General features: G+C 37.9%; 1 protein-coding gene across 7 annotated transcripts in view; it reads right to left on the bottom strand.

The window, feature by feature from the left end:
- Positions 1-16861, bottom strand: part of LOC116485968 (transmembrane protein 68-like) — a 38341-nt gene that overhangs the window by 14195 nt on the left and 7285 nt on the right. For 5 of the 7 annotated variants that reach the window (XR_004252915.1, XR_004252914.1, XR_004252913.1 and 2 more), the window contains 4 exons: positions 11748-11941; positions 9647-9707; positions 7752-7891; positions 5606-5720 (listed from right to left, as the gene is read on the bottom strand). Coding sequence is in view for 1 of the 7 variants with exons in the window: in XM_032181823.1 (XP_032037714.1) it covers positions 5616-5720; positions 7752-7891; positions 9647-9707; positions 11748-11941 (500 nt within the window). In the remaining 6 variants the exon portion in view is untranslated. Of the gene's footprint in view, positions 1-5322; positions 5721-6459; positions 6586-7751; positions 7892-9646; positions 9708-11747; positions 11942-16861 lie in introns of those variants that run through there. The other 2 variants (XR_004252917.1, XM_032181823.1) reach the window with 2 other exon arrangements.

A 16861-nucleotide genomic window follows, 5' to 3' on the forward strand; every position in this document is an offset into this window, starting at 1 on the left:
CATTAATAGTCAGAAGATGCTAAGAGGTAAGAAACTAAAAAAAGACTGATTAATGCACTCCGTTGGTTATTTTCTGTCCGCCTTTTTCTGTCAGCTCTCTATTCTCACTACTCTTCTCAGTGTGTTTCTGGGCACCGGTGGGTGCTTAGCCACCTACACGCTGAGCTCCCCTTAGCTTTGTGCAGACAGCAACAAAATCAATCCTCCACTTTTAAATGTTTGCCAAAATGTACATTCACTGTGCCATAAAGAAAGCACTGAAAAAAAAAAAAAAAAAAAAAAAAAAAAAAAAAACCAAAAAATGAGGCACCGTGCATGGAGCAACCACAGAGAGCTGAAGCTGGTGTGTTCAGCCTAACGTTAGGTCCACGTACAGCCCAGATGCTCCACCAGAAGGGCTGGATAATTTATGTAGTATAAGAGAATCTGTCAGTTCATCTATCAAAGCTGCTGTGCAGAAGCTTATTACCTCCCAGAAGCGGTGTTTGCGGATGCTGTATGTCTGACAGAAGATACCAGAGGCTCTTTATATAATGCTTTTTCACTTGTCAGAACAGCAGCGTTCCCTTGTAAGGTTTGCTCTGTGTGGGGATCTTAAAGGTGGCGGTGGGATGCGCACAATGAGCAGAAGTTAACTAGATTATCTCCTCAGCTGTAATTTCTAGTGTCTGTTCAGCTGTACCTGAGCCAGCCCTGGGCCGAGCAAGATATTTGAGGGTACTTGAGCCACTGAACATGGGGTGGCCGGGCCTTCTTCTGAGGCTGCTGCTTCCAAAATCCCCCCTGTCACGGCTCAACTCAGATGGCAAGTTCAGTCTTGAAAATAACGCCAGATCTGCTATGTTTCTGTGCCAGCAGAAGGTTTTTGCAAGGAGAAAAAGGGGCCAGGCTGCTTTATTTCTCTAAATGTGACTCAAAATTATCCAGAATTAGGATTCCAAAGCCAGTTTGGGGTTTGGGTATGCTTGTTTCATTGGTAGGCCTTGTTTCATATTTCTCGTTTGCAGCCTTTAGAGACTGAGCCAAGTTACAGGAAGCCTTTTCCCTCAAGCTTGTTCTCACAAAGCAAGTTCAACATGCCAAAAAGTCTGTCAGGAATGTGGAAATCTACAGGGAAAAAAAGTCGACCACACAAGCCGTCAGCTGCTGTGCCAGCTGGTTAAGAAAATTAATCCAATGGACGATAGCCACAAAGGAAAATGAATACATTTCAGAAGGGACAGGGCACTTTTAAAGTTTTGGTGGATCTGTGATGAAAGTAGATTTCATATCGTAAGGTACGAAATCCGACCATTAAGACGTGTCTAGAGAACTGGCAGCTCCATCACAGCAGCTGGAATAGGAGTTCAGAAGTGTTTCTAGGTACATGTATCTTTCGTAGTCTTCAAAGAGATCAAAAAGAGAACTAGCAAATACTCATGGGGTTCTATACTTATCTTCCTGCCTAAGTAGTAATTGAAGAAGCACTGGAACTGCTCTGGGCACAGCACAGACCCAGCCGTACAAGACCACTATTGGGAAAAAAAAAAAAAGAAGAGTAAAAAACAGTATGGAATTCATGAAGATTGGGTATATCTGCAACAGGAATCACCCCAATTCACCTGCTACAAATTCCCTGTAAATATGACATGAAATTAGGAATTCCTGACCACCCTGATGTTTAGTAAATTATTTCTCGTTAAAAGGAACTAGGTAAAAATAAGTATTTTTAGTTCAGTTTCTTGCCTTGCAACTTCAATCCTTTTTAATATATATTTTTAAACATAAGATTTTCTCTATGTTATTAGAACATCTCTTGTTTCCAGAGCATGCGATGAAATTAGCTAGCAAACATAATTTGAAGAATCACACTGCACTTTCTCTCCAGTTACTGTAACTGGTATGGACAGTCTTGCTGTCAGACTACTTTTAGCTGATCTGGGTTACTGCATGGTAGGCAGAAATACTCAAAAGAAATTTAAAGAGGTCTTGCTCACATGTGCTGGCTGTAACACAAGGCCTGGTAGGATAGGTTTGTTTCTGTAACAGCTGACTCAACTTCATAGTGGGGAGAGAAGTATTGCACCTACTTTATATGTGCATAAGCAAGGTTGTTTTTTTTTTTTTTTTAAAGAAAAGATCTCCCCCAGTTCATTACACTTTTGTGAGCAATTTTTTGATACGGAGAGATCACTATAACAATTGAATAATGTTTCAGGAGGCAAAATCTGGTATCACTCAGTGTCTGTAGTGTGTATGTAGTATGTACATACTAGTATGTAGACCAAAACCCAAGATATTAATATCCTGTTATTAACAGTCTGTGCAGAACAAAATTATTTAAGAAAAGCAAACAAGCAAATACTGTGAATAACCCATGATAAGAAAAATAATTTTCTTTGAGACCACTATTCATTTTAGCTAGTCCTGAATGTTAAATAGATATAAAATATATAAATATATATAGTAAAATGGGTATTAGCATCATTGGTCTGTGTTGTCAAAGACCTTTGTAGAAAATAAGTGGCATCATATAGCCTCATGAAGTTTCAGTAGAAATGTTTAGGAGCATTATCTTTCTTAATATTTATCTTCCATGCTATTACGCTCATGCAGCAATTCTAAGCACATTTACTTTTGGCACCCTGTTGGTACAACAGGGATTAAGCACTGCAGTGCTAACAAGTTAAGTGTCACCAGAACTGTATCTTTCTCTTCAGAATAACAAGATGAAGCAACATAATGGTGTACTTGTGCAGCAAACCCAATACAAGATGAATCGCACAATGGTCTTGACAATGCTGATTAACTGCTCTAGCTTGCATTTCAGTGATTAATTTCATATGAAAGCATCCTAATAATAGATGGCCAGGCTGAGCTCTGCTGTTACACAACAGGGCAGTAAATTGGCCAGTAGGAGGTTTGCTATCTTGCTGAGAGCTAATGACAAATACTTATCAGTACAGCAGTCGCTCTATTCCTACTTCCAAACAACCTCAAAACATACATCCTGGTTATGCTGTTTGCATGGAGAAATCTGGAAAGTCTTCAGCGTATCCAAAGGCTAATCGTGTAATCAGTGGTCTAGTCTAATGCTGTGAAAATTTCCTTTAAGTACTTCTGCCTAACACACAGTAAACCAAATCAGCTAAAAGTAGTTTGTAATCCTGTTTGTGTAAGTCTCCAGATCTGTCCCCCCCTCCTACTCAACAAAATTGGGTGTGCAAATGATTATCTACCCTACTTGCACAAATAAATCCTATTAGTCAGTGTTTATGACTTACTTCTTATTGTGGAATCTTAAATGTAATCATGGTGGTGTTGCTGTGCCTCTTAAGGCCTCCTGTGACATTGATTACAACTATTAAAACTGAGACCTTGTTCCTTATGGGATTTTTGTCCTATTTTCCACTGTTGCCTCCATTAGTTTCCCTTTAAATCATTCCATACATAAAGGTTCAGCAGCGCAGGCCATGTATAATTTCATTTAGTTTAAACACAACACAAAACCTCAGAAACCTGTTCCAACTGTCAATTTTATTTGAAAGGTGTCTTCTATACAATTTTATATAGAGAAATAAATATGAAAGGCCTATACAAGTACAAACAAGAGTTCCAATACTGCCCTTCACTTTTCATACTCATCTTTCAATACTTTAAGGGACAAAAATTGCATCAAATATCCCACATTTAGCAAAATAAATTTTACAAAATCTCAGATCACAACAGGTCTGTTCATGCCTACTGGAAACTTTTAAACCGAGTTTTCTTGTACATACAGACAACCTCAACACTCAATTACATTCAGCTGCCTTTGAGAATTTCACAACACAGACCAATTTACATTTTCCTCAAGATAGATATCAAAAGCACAAGTCATATGTATGTCACACTCCAATGTAGCAACTAGGCATTATCAGTTTTAATGATATACTGTGTGAACACAATATTTTTGAAATACGTTCTGATAAATTTAAAGGACAACCTTGCCTTCAAATAAAAGCTTTGATACTTTTTAAAACTTCAGAATGGGCATTTGCTGTGGCGCAACATGACTTTTACAAAGCCTTAAAAAAAATTAGTTCAGCACCATATAAAAGGCTTTTGATATAAAGCAACATTATAAAATAAGAAAGCTTTTGGGGTTTTTCAAAACAAAATTTAACATTGTATGGGAAAGAGTCTATATTATTCTAATATAGGGTATCCTCCAGATGCAGGTATGTAATAGACTGATTTTCACAGTTTAAAGAATATAAAACCAAAGCACGTATTTATGCATTTTGGGGTCATAGATATTTGAATGTAACTGCTCTTTTAAAAAGTTGAGGGTTGTCTTCTTTAAGAAAAAAAGTCAAAACCCAACACTATTGAAAGGAGATCACATAATATACAGAAACACTCTTTTACCCTTTCTTAGGGAATTTGTCCTCATTCCAAAACAAATTAGCATCTAAGAACTCTTTAAAGAGCTGTAGATTAAACTTGCTGGCAATCAGAGGAAATATTTCAGATATTTCCTATTTGGATAATACAAGTGTAGGCTTTAGTGCAGGGAAGAAAAAAAGTAATTTACTGTAAGTGCACAAAAGTCCAACCCTACAACTTCTTCCTGTTTCTTCAATGGTTTTTACTTATGGGAAGTATATAGAACCTCCCTCTCAACCCTGATTTAATAACTTACTATGTTTGAAGAATATGGAGATTTAACAGTTTACATGTATAAAATACATATACACACACTGTTTTTCAAAAGAACCATTACTTTTTAAAGGAGTGTTGTATTATTTTTTTTCTTTCCTTTATTATAAAGCTTTCCTTGTGTTACTAAATAGTACCCTAACTTCCATTTCTTAAAGTTTAAGTGCTTCTTTCATTCATTTGAAGGAGAATTTCCACATTCAGAATCACTAAGTATACAGGACAATACCATACTTCAGGGTAAATATCCATTAAGGCTCAGCTTGGAATAGCAGCCATGCTGTCATGTTGTGATTCGCTCCACACCAGACTGGTTTCTGTAACAAACCTGCTTGGTTCACTGCAGTTCTTTTCTCTACTCATTGCTTTCTGAGCAAAGCCAGTAAAACCAAACAGTTTTCACTGCAGGTTTTACAGGCATAGCTAGAGGTACTGCAGGCCACAGAAGGTTAACTGCTACTGTCAGCAACACGTTTGTCAGCAGCATGAAAGCAATAACCTAGAGAAAGTTTTAATAAATGTTGTAGAGTTAATCTGGCCTATAAAACCTATTTGCTGTGATGATGATTAAGACAGTAAGACCCACTGCAGAGCTAGGGTCTAACATCCAGATTAAAGCAGCAACCATAGGTGATGGGAGAAAAAAAAAAAAGAGACTATAAAAAGAAAGACCTGAAGTGTCTTTTTTACATGAACACTTTCAACATAGGAATGCATTTGTCAAAAGTTAAATCATTTGTAATGGGGTAAAATGTAAAGTTTGGGCTCCTGAGCCCAATACTGGACAAGGGAAAAAGCAAAGGAAATTGTCATATCTTAAAATAGACAGCAGTATCATTAGGACAGTATTTAAAAAACTATGATTAGAAGAATGAATAAGTTGTATTTATGACTTTAAGAATATTGTAACTAAATAGTAGCTTACTCAGAAGACCTTAGTCTTCTTTCTGTCGCGTTTGAAATCGTTCCATTAAAGCCCTACATATACTTCCTGGTATTTTCTGATGTTTTTCTATTAGGGCCTGGAGTGCTGCTTTTGTCTGTAAGGAAAGAGAAAAGGGTTGAGTCAAATTAAGTCATCTTTATATTGTTCATAAACGAACACCATTTCTAGACTCCAAAATTTGAAATGATGAAAAAGAGAACTATTGCAAGTACAAAACACTATTTTTTCCATGATTAAGCCCACATGATTTGTCCATGGGATCACTACCAAGAAACAAACCAGCAAACTAGTATCTTTCATCTGTGTTAGCTGTGTTCACAAGCCCTATTAGTGATACGCAATAATAAAATGGTGATGGAGTAAGCTAGCAGAGACCTAGATCTATAAAGCATGTCAGTACCTGTATACTGCACTGCAACTCAATCTTCTGCCTATGCACAGGTTTGCATCAGTAACACTTTGCATGCAAGAATTTTGCTTCTACTCAGGATCAGAAGCAGCCCTGGAAACACAGTTGTGTCCCATCTAAGTACATTTGGCTTTTACAAAATAATTATCCCTGCATCCAAGTCCCCCAGAGGAACTAGTCCAGCAAAGCATGCTTAGAAAACACCTCAAAAGCTGCATCTGACCACATTTTTCATCACTTGCACTCAAAAATTTAGCAAGCCCAGAAGTTAGTAACAGCCATTCTATTATATAATATCTGTATAGGGAACATTGAAAAACAGCAATACACAAAAAGTATGGTGAAGACACATAGCAACTTTCCTGTTCTGTCTACAGAAGCAGACTATTAAACTCTTAAGGCAAGAGACAGAACAGAGACCTACTGCTTTTGCAGACCATGGGTCAACAAGGGGAAGAGATATTCTTGGTACAAGCTCTCACTGTTCCTGTGAAGTAAGTGATCAATTGCTAAGTCCTGGGAGCAGGTCCCTGTCCACGTCCTAAGTGTCCTTACAGGAGAAAAGCTTCTATTAGGAAAAAATTAAGCTCACTTTTTCTTTTGCTATACATAATGGGAAAATGAATACCATACCATAGTCTGAAACATGAGATGAAGCACATTAAAATCACTCTAGGATTCTAGGGGATTCACGTTCCATGGGCTTTATCTAGCAGAATGCACCCTTAAGGCAGAAGGAAGTGAGGGCGTGTACAAATGTAAGATTCCAAAGCATGACTGAAAGTTGTTTAAACACACACAACTGCTTCTACAAACCAACAGTGCTGAGGCTCTGTTAGACTGAACCCACAAAAGAAGTACTCAGTTTGCCATAAACAGGGCATAAGATAATGCAGATAAACCTTTCAAAATGTCATTTTGTGGTGATCTAATGAGATAAGCAGGTGATGACAGAAAATCGACCTTACACCTGCATTGTCAAAAACAAAGATCTTTCAGATTAAGTTTTTAGAATGCTAAACAAGACCCCCTGTGAAGCTTTCAAAATGGCTGTTTTGGTGCCCTCAATCTGACTGCTTCACACATGTTTTATATCTGCACTGTGAAATCTATTCACGAGTTGAATGAATACTGACAAGCTTCTCTACAAACCACCTAAATCTGAAGAAGGCAAACATTCAAAGACTTAATTTGTGGGGTGAGAAGCTGGAGGAAATAGAAGTGGAAATAGACTGTACAAAGTCATGAAAGGATTCGGCTTTAGTTGTTTCATTGCATGGAATTTCAACAGTTTGTGACCACAGATTCACTGTATTTTAAAGGCTTCATTGGTAATTTTCTAAGTGATCATGATCCAGAACACTTTCCCTGGATGAAGCCCATGACTTTCTTTAGCAGCCCAGAGCAATCTTATCTGACTGAACTTCCTTAGGCCCTAAAGCAAGTTGTTTCTTGAAGCAAATAAAGAATACAGTATTGACTTTAAAAGGCCTAGAATACCTGCAAGGTGTAGCAATACATCAGCCATTAGGAGGAATATTTAGAGGTAAGCAAGTACAAAGTTTACCACAATTCCATCAACTTCTACAACTAGTTCTACAACAGGAATCACTATCTTGACAAGAATATTCCAGTGTTTTCTATTAGATCAGTAAATACTTTAAATATATATATATTTATATATACACATGTATATAATATGCAAATCTGTCTTACCTTAGCAGTCAGTTCCTCAGCAGTTATGTTTGGATCATATGGAATGGGTTCTCCAACAAATGTACGAAGCTTGACTGGAAACCCGCCGTACATAGGAACTACTGGCAATCTAATACGTTCATATAGTTTCCTAAGTATTTCTAATATTTAAAAAAAAAAAAAAAAAAAGGTAGGGGAGGAGAGAAGAGAGAGACTGAGATTACTCCACAATGTTTTTTTTTTCCCCTCACCATGTTTTAAAACTGAAACTGGATTGTCAAGTAATCCAGCCAGTGACCCAGATTCTCAAATGTGTCATCTCAAGAGAATGTGTCATTCTACCTTTCATTTTCCAAAATTTGCATTAACACCGACATAAGACTTGCTTCCAAACTCACTTTAGAAATATCCACCCCCATCCCCCAAAGAATAGCTGCAAAGATGAAAGCAGAGAAAGGTCTTTAGCTGCTTCTGGAGTGTAAGGGAACACACACAAATAGGGGTTACCATTTTTACCATTTAGCTAATTTTACAGGTTAGCTTAAGAAACCGGTAATGGTAGAAGACTGTTCTGTTTAATCCCACTGAGGTCTAAAGGAACAGAAATAGTCTTAAATAGTCTACCTAAAAGCCAGTCATGCTGATATGCTGAATTGCTCTTTCAGACCACACACTGCTTTGCAGTGAAACAATACACAAAGAAGAAAACAACAAGAATTTCAATCAGCTGTAAGAGGACACTTCTTCATGTTACTTCCTAAGCATCTGTCCCAAATGCAACTAGAATAAATTCCTTTCAAAATGAGTACTAATATTCTCTTCTTCAGTTTTAGACAAGAAATTCCTTTAACTTAGTGCTGGCTTAAAAAAAAATCTTTAGTGACAGATGTGACTTTTTCTGTACACAACCTATAAGAACAAAGAATACTCAAATACTACTCAAGCAAGAGCAATGTGTTTGAACACGAGCAATGAAGAGAATTAAAATCCTCTAGCACCTCTGTTGTATTACGCAGGTCACAATATTTTTCTGGTTTAAACTTCCAGTTTGGGAAGATTCTCTAGAACACACTAACAATTAATTGCTATTTATTTCTGTAGCATCTGAAGAATGTGTGAATCACTGTGCACATCTACATCGGATGCCTGGGCTTTCTCCATGCAATATATAGCTTTTAATTAGAGGGGAAAAGAAATGGAATTGTTTTGTCCTGCAGTCCTTTGATGAAGATGATGATGCCATATTTTAAAGAGAACATGCTGTTCAGTGGAGGCTGTTCAGGTCCTTTCTGCTAGCAGCAAGTTGAAGAACACAAAAAAAAAAGGCACAGAAGAAGTTAAAAAGAGTAGATCAGCAGAGAGATGAGCACCTAATCATCCCAGAGGTGGACTCTCCAGACAAATACCCATCTGTTAATGTGCTGGAACTCCCAGAAATGAGGCAAGAGCAGGCAAAAGCAAGATTTTGTGAGAAACTACAGGTTTAACGCTGCACAGTATACTAAGTACAGATGAAATACATTACAAACCCTTTAAAGACAGATAGGGGTCTAAGCATAGAGTATTAAGAAAATGTTTAAAGATACTGTCAACTGTAAACCCTTGCTTCCTAACAGACAGCAGAAAACCTAGAGTTGGTCTAGCAGATACTAGCTATTTGCCTTTTTCTGGCTACATTTTCCTTTCTTCTACTTCTTTTTGAAGGCACATTATCATGTTGATAATAACTTCGGTGAGCCAATACCACATCTAATGCTGATATTAAATCTAAATAAGTCTCTGGATTCTGCTGGTGAGCAAGCCTCAAGAAACAAGGCTATGCCAGATCTCAGATTTATATGGGGCTTATTTCTAGAGAGATAAACTAAACACATATTGAAAAATAAACTACAAAAAGTATATATAAAATATCTTACTTATTTTTCCTAATGTCCTAATGCCTTCTCGAACATTTTGTGTAAACACAGGAATGATGGGCTAGGAGGGAAAAAAAAAATATTAAGAATTCAATGAAGAAAACACTATCTAAAAAACTTCTACCTCACTTAAACCCAATGTGCAAATTAATTTCAGAAGTGTTTGTCATACAAGGACATACAGAGAGCAAAACAAGGGTTCATTAAGTTCTTCTGCAACCTTCTCCCATGAAGTTTCAGCAAGTCCATTTTCTTAAAGCAGTACAGGTTTTCAGAACCTGTGAAGCATTTAAGCCTCCTCTTGTCTAGAAGTATTTGCACATTTGTGAATTAAGTGGTTAAACCTCTTCCTTAATCTTTGGTTATGCTCAAAGAATTGACAGGACTGGGACCCTAAACTTGTCTGATTCAGCTCTACTGTGCTGATTGCATTGCTTCACACGTGTCATATTCGGTACAGGTCTGTGAGTCACTTCTGCTGATGAATATTTGTAATCGTGTTAATATTTCAAGCTTTTATTGCTGTTTTTGAACTTGCAAGCAGCTGTCAAGATTTACAAGGACTGTGTGGGGAAGGAGGTTCTACTACATGAAGATTTTTAACATCATTTTACAAACAAATTATCAGAAAGAGAACTCTAAGATTTTCACACATCCAGATTCTTTCAAACTTTTTTTTTTTAAAGCATGTAGATGAGTTAGTAAATTAAACTTTTCATACAGGTATTAAGTCATTTAAAAAGTTTATAAATAATCCAGTGCAACAACAGAGAATCAGTACAGTTGCCTATGCCAAATGGTAACACATTTTCTTATTCTAGAACCATCTTCCTTGGAACAGCTTGCTTTTGACACAGAAATAAGAAATTTCTGCATGTACCAAATTAGTTTATATGGCACTACCTATGGCAAGCAAACTGCTGGGAAGAAAACCTAAGGAAGCTGAAGGTCCCAGTACTGACATTCAGAACATTTTTCTTTCCATGTAGAATTATATTCATGATTAAGAATGCCTCCAACACTATTTATATTCTTCTGGATCTCTCAATTATTGGGCAGGAGGGTGGAATTGAAGCTGCAAGATCTTTGTGAGTGCACAAAGAAACTGAATATATGTTCAATAAAATAGATATAAGCAGTACAAGCTTAGTTAAACCCCATACATTGCCTTTTGTATTACAACATATTAGTAAAATCTAATCTGTTGGAAGTATCCTGTTTAAACTTATCTTCCTCCTGATAAAAGTGAAATATATTTAAAATTAGGTCTTAAGAGTATTGTAGTTTGGTATAAAATTCAGAGACTTAACTAGTCTCCCTTTGACAGTACCTACATATAAAACTCTTGGAGTGACAATTAGTTTTAAATCAGGAATATGCACACCTAAACACATATGAACACATCTTTCAAGTACAAATACAGAATGAGAGGAACTCTGAAAGAGTTATTAAAATAGATACAATTCAAATCTATCATACACTTATGTGCCTTGCACCGTTGGTCCCATATAAATAACCACCTGTCTACAAGGACCCAGGACAATGCTTAATATTTGACAGAACTGAAAAGAAATAGTACACACCAAGAAGCAGCAGCTCTTGCTGCTGCTATATGCCCTAGACATCCCTTAAGAGCGTATAAATACCAATGCAGTATGTAATGCCAGTGCTTCTAGTATGAGTACAACAGCACAGGCAGGTCTGCTGAGTCACAGTGAACTTCAGTGATAGGAGAAAGAGAAATACTTTTGTTTTCCAATCTTTCAGGTCAGAGGCTGATCCGTCACAGCCCTGATCAGGTAGGTGTAAAACAGCACAAGCTTACAAAGTAGAAACTATCCTGAATTTTATCTCTTATTCTATTAAACTCTGGATTTTCTGACCACACTATTCCCAGGTGACTCCAAAAATCTTCTATCAAAAGGGACAAAAGTCTTGAAATATAGTTTAAAAAGCAAGTAGACTGTATTCATGACACTCAGCAACGGAACACCAAATACTTGATAATCAAAACAGCTTCCCCTGGAAGAAAGAACCAGTAAGTGAGCATTTTTTTTTTTTTTTTAATATATACTTTTTTTCTGCAATAAGTCATACTTACCACTTTTGCATCAATGGCAACCTGAGCAAAGCCCTTTCGATTACCCCAAATAATAACGTATGTTTCATCACTAAAAAGTGCTTCCCGAACTCCACCTGGAGAAATACCTAACAGATAGCCTTTCTTCAGAGCATTGACACATGCTTCTTTTGGTCCGTGCAAAACATCAAATGCTTCAACAATTAGTTTAAAACCTGCAAAGTAAGATGATATTAATTCAGAAAACATTAATTCATACCATCATTGAGCAGAAATCCCCAAGACAGAACATAATGGCTAAAAGTTGTCTACTAGCCTAAAACCCCTAAGATATTGCTAGAAGGACTGGTGCATTAAGTTCTGATTCTAAATTTCAGTCTAAAAAACTTGAAAGTTTATGTTTTCCATTCCAGTAAGGTCACATGCTATCTCACAATCCACAATCAGGACAAAAACGGAAATAAAAAAAAAAGGCAAGCACTCTGGCATATCTCATGTATCCCTTCAGAGGAGTTAAGTCTGCTCTGAGGCACTGTCTCCTTGCCCATGCTCTACTTTTTAAATGAAGTCCAATAGGAGAAAATTCCAGCAAATTGTTGTTTTGTTAACACACAGTAGTCCATGCACAAGGAGATGAGAAACAGAACTTAGCATTCCCTGTGTTCCTGATCACTGCAGGGACTGAATCCTCAGGTCAGTTTGAGTACCCAAGTGGCTTTTCATCAGAAAATAACAGCAGCTCACCACAGAAGCAATCTGGGCTCACCAGATTCATACATGCATCTTAGGTGAAGATTTTTCATTTACTAAAGTCTAAAACTATGAAGTTACATAAACTCCTCATACCTTAAATGTGTCATGTCATACTTACTCTGTTCTTCAATGAACAGTAGAACATCAGAAATTGCTTACAATCATTAAATGGACACACACGTGCTCAATTTAGACAACTAATCTAATGTACAAGAACGTAACTAGCAGGAAGCCAGTCATGTTCACTTACATCAATAATTTTTCAGTTTATGTAGCATTTGTGAGTACTACATACTGAAACAGGAGCTTCAGATCACTGACCAGCATGGGAGAGATTATTTCTCTTTCTTGAGGTTTCCCACTGAGCCAAACTTAACCCGATCAGCCACAAACAAGGGCACAGAACTGATCTAGTCAAGCCTAACCCTCAATAACAGATCACCTTTTTTTACTCTGCAAATGAAGATTTGTTAACGTGAACAGACACACAAGAGAAGGTACAGTTAAGAAGATAAAGCTCTGTCCTTTTGTACACACTGCATAAACTAAGGACTCTGGAAGGAGATCGTGAGGCAGCATATCATCAGTTTATTCTTAGCTAAACTCCAATGAATCTTTGTAGGTGACATGAGTATAATTACTCTTGATTTATACCTACACACAGTCTGAATCTATCCAGGAGCACAACACCAGAACACAAGCTCTGCTGTAGCTGTCTCACAGCTTGTTTTGTCTGCTTTGTACCACATGAAACACTAGCAGGCTTCATCTAGTATCATTTGCACAGGTGATTCCTGAATTAGTTTTTCATATTTAATTTTTCTCAGGTGTTTTGATTCTAGAATTTTAAATAGCTTATTTTTTATTTTTACAAGGTTTTACGTTCCCAAACCCATTAAAGCTCTTTGGAATGCACCTGGGGATGGGAAGCTGCTCATCTCGCAGCTCTTTTCTGTCCATGAAATCAGGAGAGATACAAAACAAGCACAGCAAAGGTAGAATCACGCACGAAGATGGACTGCAAGGAAACAGAAGGTGTGAAAACAGCTTTCCTTTCCACAGCAGACATGCAGGAGGAGCGGGGATGATAGAATAACAGCGTATGAGTCTGTCCATTTCATAGATTGGAAAGAAAAAAAAAAAACAGGAACAGAATATAGGCTATATTTTGTAATAGGGAACAGTGGTGAGGTTTCAGGTCTCCACAAAGTTCCTCAGCCGTATTTTCCCCCCTTGGCTTTTACTGTAAACCTTATATTCTGAGCTGTATTTCACAGACTAGTTAGCAAATCATACTTTACTATTAATACCTCTAGTCCAACAGCAGAAAGGAAGAATCTGGCAAGTTAGAGCAGCAGGAAGACAGGAATTAATCCAGTGGTCCGGATGAGACAGCCAGGGTACTCTATACCCAAGGTAAGGGTCATCATAAGAAACACTGGGGTAGTACCTGGCTATAGCATGACAACCACCAGGAATCTACTTTTTCCCCCAGTTTAAACAATAAAAAATATCCTAAACACAAAGCCAGAACATCAAGGTATGCTAATTTTTCCAAACACCAAGAAATCCAAAGTTGATTTTATTCAACTGTTCAACCTGGCCTTTGCCCTAGCACACTCTTCTATTCCCCACTATTCAGTAGAAGATTTCATTTTTATTCAACCTTTGAGAAATCAACATAATCCTGGGTATTACACAGATGAGAATTTAAAGGACCAGGGAGTACCAGAGTGTTCCTCCCCTCCCACCTCCACCCTGTGACCAACTTCCAGTATTAAAAAAAAAAGAAAAGGAAAAAAAGTTAGCCCAAGGACTGCATTCCATGTCTTTCTGCCCCAAAAACACAAGCAAGAGAACCATACATAGTACTGATTTAGTATAAATTGAGGCAAGCAAATAATTTCCTTTTGCATCTACATGAAAGAGAGATGCATTAGGCAATGCTCAACAGGTATTTCCAGGTATCTCGAGGAGTTATTCTATTAGTTTGAATTCCCTTCCACAGGTTGCCAAGCTGTGTCTGTCAAGACTTAAGCAGGGAGGAGCAGCTTGTTTGACCCCTTGTAGGCTCATGAATCCTTCAGGGGGCACAGCAATACTCTATAAATCCAATCCAGTTAATCACAGTTAATTCAGTACAGAAGCACCTAGTGCAGAGGAAGCAATAAGACTGCATGTTGTCAGCTGCATCCTGGCATGGGTCCAACATTCAGATTCATGGGACAAGCCATTCCTCACAGCTATTCATAATAGACTCACAAATCATAAAAACAGAAGGATCAGTAAATCGTCTGATTCCAGTGTGTCTAAAAGCCTTTCTTCCATTTCTCCTAAATTGAGTCTGGTAACTTTGGGTTAATTAAAACATCTTCTGGAAAGGCATCCAAGTTAATCTGAAGCCTTAATTGAGATCAGGCAGCCTTAGTATTAGGATAAAAGGATGGCCATCTTTCTGATTTGATTCACAAGAGAAGCTCCATCTGCCTGGGCTGCCACTCATAGATTATTTTACAGGCTTTGAGACACAATCCAGAACAACAATCTGGGCTCCTTGGATTTCTCTTCCCTGAACAGCCTTAAATCATTCACATAATCAGAGAGTTATCTAGTTTGGAAGGGCCATCTAGTGCAACCTCCCACCCAAAGTGGTCCAGCTGGGCCAGGCTACTCAGGGCCTCAGCCAGCTGAGTTTTGAGAATCTCCAGGGATGGAGTTCGCCCAGAGTAGCTGTGGAATCTGTTCAGGTGTGTGATCATCTTTATCATAAAACACATTTCCACATGTCTAACTGGAATTTTCTGTGTTGCAGCTTGTCTGTCACCTATCATCCTACTGCTGTACACCTTTGAGAAGAATGTCTCCAGCTCCTCTGCACCCCTCCGTTAAGTAATCAAAGACAGCAATATCTCCGCCCACCTTTATCTGTTACAGACCAAATAAATCCAGTTCTCTCAGCCTCTCCTCATGGTACACTCCAGCGTCCAGTCATCCACTGAATATGGCTCTAATATGCCAATGTCTCTCATACTACAGAGTCCAAAACTGGACACAGTACTGCTAGATGTGCTCTCACAAGTGCCAAACCAAGAGAAGTAATTTCTTCCCTCAACTACACACATGCTAAAAAAGGCCACCATGCACTCCATCTTCTTTCCTGCCCATGGCAGGCAGGTTGGAATGAGATGATCTTTAAGGTCCCTTCCAATCCAAACCGTTCTATGGTTCCTTGCTGCAAGGGCACACTGCTGGTTCATGTTCACCTTGCTGTCCACTAGAACACTGAAATCCTTCCTGACAAAGCCAATTTCTACTCAGGGTCTCACCTGTACTGTCACATGGGATTATTTCATCCCAAATTCATAACTTCACATTCACTTTTGTTGAACTTTGTGATGTTTCTGCCAGTCTTTCTGTGAAGTTACTCTGAATACCAGCTCTATCTGTTGGAGCGACAACTGCTCCTCCAGCTTGGTATTGCCAGTGACCTTCCTGAGAATAAACTACAACTAACATTTAATTAACAAGTGTGCATAATTATTAAGATTTGACTCCACATCATACCCAATAAACTACAAAATAGATTGCGTTAGTCAGATGTATACAAGAAGTTGGATAATTAACCCAAATCCTAGTCTACTGGCAAAAGCAGTTGTAGAGACAAAGACCTAACATTACCCACACGAAAAGGTTTTGTGTTTAGGGATTAAGGCTGAAATGATTTCATGGCAAAATTAGTTCTCTGATATGAATTGTTTTCAGTAAAAGTATTGCTGATAAATATTAGTACATTACATTAACACTCCTATAAATTCACAAGTCAAATTATGAGGTTTTTAGTTGAATTTGGGAAGAGAACTGGATACTAATGTATTTTGGAAATTCAACTGCCCTTTCCCACCCCTCCAGAAGAAAAAAAACTAAATCCCCACATAACTAACTTGACTTATTTCAGCATGGTTTTTCCCTAGGCTGTCCAGCCAGAAGTTTGCCCTAAACATACTTTTCATTTCCTATATGTTTCACACAAACTTGGACACCTCCATGGCTTTCCTCTGGACCAGATTCTACTTAAAGTCTTCTTGGAGATACCAGTCTCTACTGCCCACCATACTCAATTGAGTAGGATACACAAAGGCATCCTCTATTCTCCCATACTAATGTCACCAATTTTAAGGGCACTGCTTCCAGTATATTTCTTAATCAGGTTATACACCACTCGTTCTGCCTATATTAATAAAAAGGAAACACCTCATTGAAGTATTGGCTGCCAATTAATACAAAGACAAAAGTTTCTCCCATGACCTCTTCTTTTTTGTTTGTTTCTAAACACTTTGGAGTTGTGAGAGGAGTTGCCCAGCCAGGAGTACAACCCATCCCTG

Source organism: Aythya fuligula, chromosome 2, assembly GCF_009819795.1.
Source record: "Aythya fuligula isolate bAytFul2 chromosome 2, bAytFul2.pri, whole genome shotgun sequence".
Lineage (NCBI taxonomy): Eukaryota > Metazoa > Chordata > Aves > Anseriformes > Anatidae > Aythya > Aythya fuligula.